The sequence below is a fragment of the Corylus avellana genome, chromosome 6, assembly GCF_965113065.1.
Source record: "Corylus avellana chromosome 6, dhCorAvel1.hap1.2, whole genome shotgun sequence".
Lineage (NCBI taxonomy): Eukaryota > Viridiplantae > Streptophyta > Magnoliopsida > Fagales > Betulaceae > Corylus > Corylus avellana.
Genome location: NC_142495.1, coordinates 2,781,044 through 2,792,879, shown reverse-complemented (window position 1 = coordinate 2,792,879; position 11,836 = coordinate 2,781,044). Strand labels below are relative to the sequence as shown.

At 38.9% G+C, this 11,836-nt stretch overlaps 2 protein-coding genes and 1 pseudogene across 3 annotated transcripts; 2 read left to right on the top strand and 1 right to left on the bottom strand.

Annotated features, from left to right (window-relative positions):
* The first annotated feature begins 535 nt into the window (after positions 1-535).
* LOC132188678 (UDP-glycosyltransferase 84B2-like) lies at positions 536-2,194 on the top strand. The gene is made up of 2 exons (XM_059603199.2): positions 536-1,447; positions 1,531-2,194. The coding sequence occupies exons 1-2, from the start codon at positions 599-601 to the stop codon at positions 2,086-2,088; spliced, it is 1,407 nt and encodes a 468-aa protein (XP_059459182.2). The 5' UTR covers positions 536-598; the 3' UTR covers positions 2,089-2,194.
* Positions 2,195-6,265: 4,071 nt separating this feature from the next.
* LOC132186535 (UDP-glycosyltransferase 84B2 pseudogene) lies at positions 6,266-7,789 on the top strand (annotated as a pseudogene). The gene is made up of 2 exons (XR_015912637.1): positions 6,266-7,151; positions 7,226-7,789. The product of XR_015912637.1 is annotated as a UDP-glycosyltransferase 84B2 pseudogene (transcript).
* A 2,426-nt stretch (positions 7,790-10,215) lies between these two features.
* Positions 10,216-11,427, bottom strand: LOC132188213 (F-box protein GID2). The gene has a single exon (XM_059602621.2). The coding sequence runs from the start codon at positions 11,158-11,160 to the stop codon at positions 10,615-10,617; it is 546 nt and encodes a 181-aa protein (XP_059458604.2). The 5' UTR covers positions 11,161-11,427; the 3' UTR covers positions 10,216-10,614.
* Positions 11,428-11,836: the final 409 nt, after the last annotated feature.

Here is an 11,836-nt window from a genome sequence, read left to right as displayed (position 1 = left end):
AAATTGTTAAAACGCACTTTTGGCAAAAGCTTAAAAATAAAGCTTTTGCCCAAAAGCTCTTTTTGACTTAAAAACTATATTTCTCAAACGTAATTCCAAACAAGGTCTAAATGACAAGTGTCATTTAATATATTTAGGTTTCTCAAAAATTAATGTTTGAGTTCCTAAGTTAGTAAAATGACAATAAATTAGTGTTAAGAATATTAAAGAAAACATGTGAGAGATGGTCACACGTACGTAGCACTTACTGGAATAGGTCGGAGGAAATTTTCTCCAAACCATAAATTTCTGTCCATTTTGTTTCTATAACAAATTCTACAATAATTTAATGCAAGAGAGATTTGCTTCCAAATTAAATGAAGGTGCCTGGTTGTCATTTATGGTCATAAAATCTGATTCAGGAAAGCAATTATTAGCATAAGGAAATTAATGAATTGGAAGAAATCCAGTAACGCGAATTTATTAAATTGGTGGGCTAATTTCCTTATTGTATAGGCACTTGGACATGCATTTTTCCATTCGAAAACTGAATCAAGCAAAAATCAAGTATTCATATATATAACCCTCCACTGCTTTTCCTCTCCACGCAGCTGAAGCAATGTCAGCTGATGATCGGGAAGTGCATGTTCTAATGGTGACAGCGGCAATGCAAGGTCACCTGAATCCAATGCTAAGATTCGCCAAACGCCTTGTCTCAAATGGCGTTCACGTCACCCTAGCAACAACTGAGCTCGCGCGCCAGCGAATGGTCAAGCACAACGCTTTATCTTCCCAAAACACCACAATACAGCTTGAGTTCTTCTCCGATGGCCTTAGCCTAGAGTTTGACCGTGAAAAGAATCTCGAGCTTTTTGTTGAATCCCTGCGAACCACAGCATCCAGAAATCTATCAGATCTCGTTTCCAACCTAACCAAGAACAACAACTTTTCTTGCATGATTGTCAATGGCTTTATGCCGTGGTGGGTTGATGTTGCTGCCGATCATGGCATCCCGGCGGCGATGCTTTGGAACCAGGCTTCTGCTATATACTCTATATACTATCATTACTTTAAGCATCCAAATTTGTTTCCCGATTTGGAAAATCCGGAAGGGGTTGTAGAGTTGCCTGGAATGCCGTTGTTAAAGATAGAAGATCTTCCTTCGTTCATCTTCCCTACAAAAAACGCATGCATGACAAAATTGGTTTCTGAATTGGTTCAATATTTGGATAAGGTAAAATGGGTTTTGGGTGTTTCTGTTTACGAGCTCGAGAAGAACATAATAAACTCCATGGCTTCTCTCACTCCAATTCTCCCCATTGGTCCACTGGTGTCGCCATTTCTGTTAGGAAAAGAAGAAACCATTCCCTTTAAAGTTGATATGTGGAATGCTGAAGATTATTGCATAGAATGGCTAAACAATCGGCTACCGTCCTCCGTTATTTACGTCTCATTCGGCAGCATGAAGGTATTATTAAATCACCATTTATCTCAAAAATTGATAATACCTGTTTGAATTTATGATCCATGTAATTTATATTATTCTAACAGATATTATCTCAAAAGCAAATAGACAACATAGCCATGGGGTTGAAAAAGAGCAACAAACCGTTTATTTGGGTAGTTAAGCCACCGGAGAAAGGCTGTGAGATGAAAGCCGGTGAACTGCCATCAGGGTTCTTGGAAGAGACAGAGGGGATTGGTTTGGTGGTCAAGTGGTGCTCCCAAGAGAAGGTGCTTATGCACCAGGCGGTGGCTTGCTTTATGACTCATTGTGGGTGGAACTCGACGCTGGAGACAGTGGTCGCCGGGGTACCGGTTATTGCTTATCCGGAATGGACGGATCAATTGACAAATGCCAAGCTTTTAACTGATGTTTTTAAGGTGGGGGTGAGAATAAGAAATGGAGAAGACGGGGTTGCTAGCGCGGAGGAGGTGGAGAGGTGCATTGTAGAGGTTATTGATGGGCCAGGGGCAGTGGAGATAAAGAAGAGAGCGATGGAGTTGAAGGAGGCTGCCAAGAAAGCAGTGGAGGACGGTGGCTCTTCTGAGCAGAACTTCAATCAATTTATTGATGAAATTGCTCGAAAACCTTGCCATACGTGCTGATCTTTAGGTTTTAGGTGGCAATGGCATGGCCTTTGATTGGATATTTCGTAGCCTGCAAATGTGCCCTTGTTTCATGTTCATGCAAATGATTATTTTGCTAATTAATAATAACGCTCTTGACTTGTTTCTTTTTCCTGTAAATGATATACCATGTCTGCTGGGCTCTATAGCTGCATGTACAATCTGCCGGGAAGAGTGAAATGAAGACAATTTATTTGATGATTCAGCTAGATTTTGCTTTGTTGAATTTAATTATAAATGCCATGGCAAAATATTTAATTTGGATTTTGAAATAGATTTTCTTCTAAATATCGTTAAGTATGTTACTTTTTTTTTTTTTTTTAAAGAGTAATCTAAGGATTAGTTGGGATTATCATTTTAGCAAAACACAAGATTAATCCTCCCACATTTGAGCCGCCTCTGCCTACTACCGTCATCTGAAACCGCCATCATGCACTGCCTCTGTCTCTCTCTCTCTTCACCGGCCCCATGGGGGTGGCCACGCCACCCTTAGGGTGGCTAGCGGGCCATCCCATGGGCCGAGAGAGTGGCCGTGTGCCACCCCCATTAGGCCGACGGAGAGAGAGACAGAGGCAATGGGTGGCAAGTGACTAAAATGGTTGTGTAGAAGAATAATGGTGTTTTGTTCTCATTTTGATTTTTTGTTCTAAGTTGAGGTGTTGACCGTATTAAAGTTAAGCTCTATATATATGTAAAATACTGAAAATAACTTGTGGATTTTATATAAATTAGAGGAGACTCAATTGATGTGATATAGTTTTTAGGATTTGATTAGGGTTGGTGAATAAGATATCTATTATTATCTATAGTTTATTTCCATATTTGACTGAGCATGCATGAGAAGTATGTTAGAAGAGATTCAATAAATTTGATATAAATTTTAGGATTTGATTAGGGTTGGTAAGATACTACCACTATAATTATCTCTAATTTTATATTTGAATAATCTAATTTCACTGTAGCGACACACTAAGATAAGTACTAAAATAATGATTTTAAACTTTTAAAACAAACCAAAGGAAAACAAATAATGATTTGTTTTAAAAGTTTGATCAATTAACTAATCAAAGCTGTAACCAAAACTAATAATTTCATATGACTTTAAACTTTTAAAACAAATAATAATTGATCAAAACTCTAGTTAGAAAGCTAGCTAGTATCCGAACCAACAATGCAAACCAAAGTACTACTCAAGGATTTCATTTTATTAGTTGGTAATTTACATTATCTTACTTAGTTTAGGAATTACTTTTGGCCTCATCCCCCAATCTATAAAGAAAAATTATATAGATGATCATATTGCCCTAGCGCTAAAACTGAATGAAAATTTGGGCATTTTAGATTGTAAAATGACCATATTGCCCTAGGGCTAATCTGAATGGAATCCAATGGACAGAATGGCCCAGAACTCTTTTGGTCCTCTAATGGACAGCCCACAATTTCCATCGAGTCTGGTTGCTCCCGAAATTGTGAACTTTTACAAAAAAATTTGACACATATTTTAAGACATTCTAAAAATGAATAAAATATTTAAGAAAAACTTCAGTAAGTCCCCCCGATTTGACAAGCACCCCTGAATTATCAAATTCTTACTTAGGCTCTTTAAACTTTGGTTTGCTCTCACTTTGGATCTTTCTGTTAGTTTTCAACGTTAAAATCAAACAGTTTGATTTTTTATATCTATTTTACCCTCACCCCAAAACTACATCGTTTTGAGTTCCAAAACTACAACACTTATCCAGCCCAAAATAACGTCGTTTTACACATTAATTTTTTTTTTATAAAAAAAAAAAGAAAAAAAAAAGACTAAATCGGGGTGGCTTTGGCCACCGCCTTGGCCAAAATGGAGTGGCCAGACCACCCCACCCCCTTGGCCAAAATGGGTGGTCCCAAAAGGCCAAAAAAAAAAAAAAAAAAAGGGGAGGATGTCGATTTTTCTGACCACAATGTTAATGTATTTACTCTTTGAACAAGATGACATGTTCAGTGATGTCATCCTCAATTTGGAAGGTATATATGTACTCGATCTTTGAACAAGATGACATATTCAGTGATGTCATCCTCAATTTGGAAGGTATATATATATATATATGCAGGATAAGGTCATGGCTTAAATCATGTTATCAGGGTCGGAAATCACCAATTAAGCTTGCGAAATTAAAAAAAAAATTATTATTATTATTATTATTATTTTAAAATGTGTAATTTAAAAACGTGATTTTAAAAAACGAAGATAAGGATTTAGCAAAATTATAGTCTGCCCTTTAAAATCGTAGGTTATCTATGAAAATTGTGTGTTTTCAAAAAAAGTACTATATTGAGTGTTATTTAAAAACACAGATTTTTTACCTTTTTTTTTTTTTTTTTTTTTTTTGAATGTTCACACATGAGAGAGAAATGGTAGAATAAGATTCGAAGTAGTAGTCTCTGCTTCATGAAGCGTGGTCCTTAATTGATTAAGATACTTAGGGGTGAAATTTAAAACCGCCTAACCGCAACCGCTATAACCGTTAACCGCTAACCGCCTAACCGCTTTGAAAGCGGTTAGTAAAAACCGCTAACTGCCTAGGCGGTTGCGGTTAGCGGTTAGTGGGTTTTGGAAATCCGCTAACCGCTACCCGCTAACCGTTTTTTTTTAAATATAATATATATTTATATTATATATATATAATAACAATAAGTCGTGAGTTTATGAACCTTTTTTTGGTTGATTGAAATGGGCTTCAAGCTTCAAGTTTAACCATATATGTTGGTTTTTTTGGTTGCTTGTGAGTTTATGAACTTGTTTGTGCTTTATTTTATTTCTATGTGTGAGTTTATGAACTTGCTTGTGAGTTTATGTATAAGACTACAAGTGAAGTGATTATTTTGTTGTAATTTTATTTGTATATTATATGATGTGTAGATTTGTAGAAGGTGGCCAACAAGATTTTGGTATATAGTAATTTTTAATGCTAAAATGGCCATGAAAAGGGAAAAAAAAACGTTTAAAATGAGAAAAAAAAATGTTTAAAGTGAGCCCAAACCTGGTCCAAACCCGGCTCAAAATCGGTCCAAAGAAAAAAGCCCAAAAAAAGGCCAAAAAAAGCGGTTATTTCAAAGCGGTTAACCGCTACCCGGTTAGCGGAGGCGGTTAGTAAAATTTACTAACCGCCTAGGCGGTTGCGGTTAGCGGTTTTAGCCACTAACCGCTAACCGCAACCGCTATTTCACCCCTAAATATACCCCTTAATTTCATGTAGCAATTTTTTAAACAATCCCAAATCACAATGCACCCTTAGTTTCTTTAGCTTGGAAGAAGGTTTTGAAATATTTTCCTTGATTTTGTTTCTATAACAAAATCTACAATAATTTAATGCAAGAGAGTTTTGTTTCCAAATTAATGAAGGTGCCTCATTGTCATTTGGATTTGGATTCTCTCCAATCCAAAATGGACTAGAGAGTAGTTAATTGTTAAGATTTCTTTTTCAGAAATTTTAGGGCCACAAATGGGACACGTGTCCCCCTAATAAAAAAATAAAAGTTATTTAGGATAAAAAAATAAATAAAAAAACAAATTAATAAAAAAATAATGAGATTGCTGACCACCCCATCTTAGTTAGTAGTCACTGGCCACCCCTAAGGGCCATGAGGTGGTTTGGCCACCCCTGGCTCCCTTGGCTGGCCATTAGGGTGGCTCAAGCAACCCCTAGCTAAAATGGGGTTGGCTGGATACCCCGTATGGCACAAAATGGCCACCCTAGTTTTTTTTATTCATTTGTTATTTATTTATTTATTAAATTTTAAATAATATTTTTTTAGTTTTTTTTATTAGTAGGACGCGCGTCTTATTTGTGGCTTTAAAATTTTTGAGAAGAAGTCCTATCCATGTAATAGATAGTCCAATCCAAAATGAAATTCGCTTCCTTGTCATTTATGGTCATAAATTAAAATCTGATTCGGGAACGTAAGGAAATGAATGAATTGGAAGAAATCCAGTAACGCGAATTTATTGAATTGGTGGGCTAATTTCCTTATTCTTCCTTATTGTATAGAAGTAGATAGACACTTGGACATGCATTTTTCCGTTTCGAAAACTGACTCTATATACTCTCTAGCAAAATCGAGCATATATATATATGCTCTGCGTACTGTGTCTTAAGTATTATGACCCTCCACTGCTTTTCCTCTCCACAGTCCACGCAGAAGCAATGTCGGCTGATGATCGAGAAGTGCATGTTCTAATGGTGACAGCGGCAATGCAAGGTCACCTGAATCCAATGCTAAGATTCGCCAAACGCCTTGTCTCAAATGGCGTTCACGTCACTCTAGCAACAACTGAACTCGCGCGCCAGCGAATGCTCAAGCACAACGGTACTTTATCTTCCCAAAACACCACAATACAGCTTGAGTTCTTCTCCGATGGACTTAGCCTAGAGTTTGACCGTGAAAAGAATCTCGAGCTCTTTGTTGAATCCCTGCGAACAACAGCATCCAGAAATCTATCAGATCTCGTTTCCAACCTAACCAAGAGCAACAACTTTTCTTGCATGATTGTCAATGGCTTTATGCCGTGGTGGGTTGATGTTGCTGCCGATCATGGCATCCCGGCGGCGATGCTTTGGAACCAGGCTTCTGCTATATACTCTATATATTATCATTACTTTACGCATCCAAATTTGTTTCCCGATTTGGAATATCCGGAAGGGGTTGCAGAGTTGCCTGGAATGCCGTTGTTAAAGATTGAAGATCTTCCTTCGTTCATCTTCCCTACAAAAAACGAATGCATGACAAAATTGGTTTCTGAATTTGTTCAATATTTGGATAAGGTAAAATGGGTTTTGGGTGTTTCTGTTTACGAGCTCGAGAAGAACATAGTAAACTCCATGGCCTCTCTCAGTCCAATTCTCCCCATTGGTCCACTGGTGTCGCCATTTTTGCTAGGAAAAAAAGAAACCATTCCCTTTAAAGTTGATATGTGGAATGCTGAAGATTATTGCATAGAATGGCTAAACAATCAGCTACCGTCATCGGTCATTTACGTCTCCTTCGGCAGCATGAAGGTATTATTAAATCATCACTTATTTCAAAAATTGAAATTTAAGTAAATTTTATGTAATTTATATTATTCTAACAGGTATTATCTCAAAAGCAAATGGACAACATAGCCATAGGGTTGAAAAAGAGCAACAAACCGTTTCTTTGGGTAGTTAAGCCACCGGAGAAAGGCTGCGAGATGAAAGCCGGTGAACTGCCATTAGGGTTCTTGGAAGAGACGGAGGGGATTGGTCTAGTGGTCAAGTGGTGCTCCCAAGAGAAGGTGCTTATGCACTAGGCGGTGGCTTGCTTTATGACTCATTGTGGGTGGAACTCGACGCTGGAGACGGTGGTCGCCGGGGTCCCCGTTATTGCTTATCCGGAGTGGACGGATCAGCTGACAAATGCCAAGCTTTTAACTGATGTTTTTAAGGTGGGGGTGAGAATAAGAAATGGAGAAGACGGGGTTGCTAGCTCCGAGGAGGTGGAGAGGCGCATTGTAGAGGTTATTGATGGGCCAGAGGCAGTGGAGATAAAGAAGAGGGCGATGGAGTTGAAGGAGGCTGCCAAGAAAGCTGTGGAGGAAGGTGGCTCTTCTAAGCAGAACTTCAATCGATTTATTGATGAAATTGCTCGAAAACCTTGCCGTACGGCTGATCTTTAGGTTTTAGGTGGCAATGGCATGGCCTTTGATTGGATATTTCGTAGCCTGCAAATGTGTCCTTGTTTCGTGTTCATGCAAATGAATATTTTGCTAATAATAACTCTCTTGACTGGTTTCCTTTTCATGTAAATGATACCATGTCCAACCATAAAGCCTAATGGCTTAAGAAAATTTTCAAGTGATTAGGGCATTTATTAGGGTATGTGTTCGAATATCAGTAATAGAGAATCTCCACATATGCCTTATTAGTATTAACTGCCTTAAATTTTCATTGATGTCTTGGTGGGGCTGAGTCAGGTTATGACTCAGTCGGACTTGAGGGAGCGCCTGCGGATCCCACTGTTTAGGCCCCTCCTATGCGGCTCCCAGTGAATAGGTGCTACTACGGTCACTTCGAGGTAGGAAAATCACGATTGGTTTCCTCGACCTACCATTTTGCTTAGGAAAAAAAGAAAAAGAAAAGAGATACCATGTCTGGGCTCTATAGCTGTACAATCTACCGGAAAGAGTGAAATTAATGAAGACAATTTATTACTTTCTCTCTAGAGCCCCAGCCTCAGGTAAGCCCCCTCCCCTATGGTGAGGGGAGGAGGGATGGCCGTTTGCTGCCTCCCTCCTTCCTCTCGCTTGCCCTTGCACCGGGTGCCAGTAGTTTACTTGATGTCCCTGGCCTGGGTTGCCTCCTCCCTACCCTTTCTCTGCCGCCCCTTCCTCTTTGTTCCGCTTTTGTCCATGGTGGGGCTCTCTGGTTGTTTTTTGCTCCTTTCCTTTCTGTTTTTTGGTTCTTGTAGGCTTACTTGTGTGCCATTCGGTGTGGGTGCTGATTTTAGGGGTTTCTTTTAAACTCCCCCCCAATTTTGTTTTGTGTTCGCCACCGATCTCCTCTGCCCGCTCTGCCGCCCATCGTCCGCCACTGGGTCTTTTTTCGTGCCCCTCCAGCGATGAGCTTCAACGTCCCCTGCTGTGATGGTTTTCCAGCCAGCTGGCGATCGGTTTTGCCACCCTCCGTCCACTGTTTTGGGCTTTCTCCGCGTCGAGCTTCCATCGTTCCCTTCAGGTGTCGGTTTCCGGCGAGTGCACAATCGGCATCCACGCTTCGTGTGCTTGTTCCCATTTGTTTTATTTTCCTTGTATTGTCTTTGTTCATGTTTTTTCCCTGTATACATTTCATTCCTGTTATTTGCTTGTAATAAGGCCCTGCTTCTTTGGTTCGCTCATGTTTTATTTCGGTTTTCTTGCTTCTGTTTTGTAATAAGGCTTGGCCACTCGATCTGCCTATTTGGATGTGAACTGAACTTTGGTCCATACCTTTTAGGTCGTGGATGTGAATTTTAGTCCAAACCTTCGAGTTGTGGACGTGAACTTCATCCTGGCTTTTGGGTCGAGGAGGAATTTGCGCTACCTATGCATTGGATTGCGTCTGTCTTATGCAGATCTATTATTTCAACTGAAAACTAGTCATAGGTTAGCAGAGGTTTTAGGTGATGTTGTATCCATATAGCTTCGGCTATAATTTGTATTTTCAGGGCTTTGTCCTCCTGCGATGTAAGAGATTTAAGCTCGTGATTATTATCAATGAAATTGGAATGTATTTCTTTCAAAAAAAAAAAAAATGAAGACAATTTATTTGATGATTTAGCGAGATTTTGCTTTGTTGAATTTAATTATAAATACCATGGCAAAATATTTAGTTTGGATTTTGAAATAGATTCTCTTCTACAAATTGTTAACTAGTCTTTTTTTTTTTTTAATGAGTAATCTAATGATTAGTTGGAATTATCATGTTAGCATTGTGGGATTCATAGATATGGAATAAAAATGTTATTTATGGCTTTAGCCTCTCCCGATAACTATATATGTATAATACAGAAAATAACTTGTGGTTTTTATATAAATTAGAGGAGGTTCGATTGATGTGATATAGGCTTTAGGATTTGATTAGGGTTGGTGAATAAAGATATCTATCATTATCTATAGTTTATTTCCATATCTGAATGAGGCTGGAAATGAGGCTGCATGAGATAAGTATGTTAGAAGAGATTCAATAAATTTGATATAAATTTTAGGATTTGATTAGGGTTGGTAAGATACTACCACTATAATTATCTCTAACTTTATATTTGAATAATCTAAATTCACTGTCGTGACACACTAAGATAAGTACTAAAATAATGATTTTTAAACTTTTAAAACAAACCAAAGGAAAACAAATAATGATTTGTTTTAAAAGTTTGATCAATTAACTAATCAAAGCTGTAACCAAAGTAATTAAACAATTATGTTAACTAATAATTTCATATGACTTTAAACTTTTAAAACAAATAATAACTGATCATCAAAACTCTAGTTAGAACGCTGGCTAGTATCCGAACCAACAATGCAAACCAAACTACTCAATGATTTCATTTTATTAGTTGGTAATTTGCATTAAGGGCTAATCTGAATGAAAATTTGGGCATTTTAGATTATAAAATGACCATATTGCCCTAGGGGGGCAATCTGAATGGAATCCAAAGCACAGAATGGCCCTGAGCTCTTTTGGTCCTCTAATGGCGATGATCAGAGAACAGCCCACAATTTCCATCGAGTCCGGCAGCTCCCATGCGAACATTCATCTGTCATTTTAGATCCTAACATTCATCTGTCATCACTCATCACCTCTTCATGCCAGGAAAATTCTCATGTTCTTTTGGAAGGAAACAAGAAAAAGAAAAACCAGTTCCCATGCGAACACAATATCCATGGGAATTAAAGCACATAAAAATTGAAACAGAAATCCAAGAATTAACAAAAACAAAATGAAAAATTGAATCTTAGATATGTACTTAACATTTTCTATTCGGACAACCTTTGTAACTGAAATCCATCTTCTCATAGTACCGAATGGAAAGCAGCGACAGCGAGAGATGAACCTCGTCTTTGCCCCAACGCCTACACCCCTTCTTCGGCGGCGGAAACGAAGTCGTGGAGAGAGAGTGCGACGACGACGTCGTCTTGGTCTTGAGGAGCGGCCAGAGAAAGGACGCGTGGAGCCGACGGAAGCCTCCGAGGGCGAGGACCACCGAGCGTAGCTGATCGCTGGCGCACCCGATGTTAGCCCAGTGGCGCGTGCAGAGCATCTCCCAGAGCCTCTCGTCGTGCGCCGTGTTCCTCCACCGCTTGCTAACGCACGCCGCCGTGGCCAGCGTGCGCGCATCCACGTGCTTCATTACCTCGAAGAGTAAATCGTCGTCTAGATTCACCAACGCACTCTCTTCTTCTTCTTCTTCTTCTTCTACGAGCTTCGGTTTCTTTGTTATCTCGTCGCCGGAGAGGTTGTCGGCGTGAAGTGGTCGCTTCATTTTCCGATCACAGCCACGGGGAATATTCATCAATATTGGAGTCTCTCTCTTTAGCTCTGTATCCAGAAAGGGTGTTTGACTGAAATGGCTAGCGTGCCCTTGATTGCAGGGGTTAAAACAAAATTAGATAGAAAGTTTACAAGGCCAGAGCAGGCTTTTGTCGCCATTATTCATTGTTTAAGCTTCTTTATACGCAAAGTTACTTTTGGGTTGGCAATGGTGGAGGAAGACACAGCGAAAAAGATGCTGCCTCCTCTTGAGTAAATGTGTGTGTAGCTTTCTGAATGGCGCTTAGTGAAAATTCTTAGATTCCTCTTTTAACCACCACCCTTTTTGTTCTCCGTCTTTTGCTTGCCACGAGTTGCAACATTTTTCCCGGACCAGCTCTTGGCTCAATGTTTAAGGCTGTGCTTACACGTCATCAAATTCAATAAATTAATTAATTAATTAATATGACACCACCAATAATATTAGAAAGATAACACTTATTTTTTTTTTCTCTTTTGTCAATTTGAAATTATTTTTAAAATTTGATTATTAGTAATTTTAAAAATCACATCCAATTAAGAAAATTTGAGGAGGATAAGAATTTCCCTTTTAACGTTGATCTTTAGGCACTTGCGTTATGTTAAGCTCTACTGCAGTAGTGGCTTCACCGGAAGTGTTCATTGATCTAACGGTTGTGATCATCGCCACGTTCGGTGAA

Coding starts and splice junctions, on each gene's coding strand:
- LOC132188678 (XM_059603199.2), top strand. CDS start 599: ATGTCAGCTGATGATCGGGAAGTGCATGTTCTAATGGTGACAGCGGCA. Junction 1,448..1,530: donor TCTCATTCGGCAGCATGAAG/GTATTATTAAAT, acceptor TTATTCTAACAG/ATATTATCTCAAAAGCAAAT.
- LOC132188213 (XM_059602621.2), bottom strand. CDS start 11,160: ATGAATATTCCCCGTGGCTGTGATCGGAAAATGAAGCGACCACTTCAC.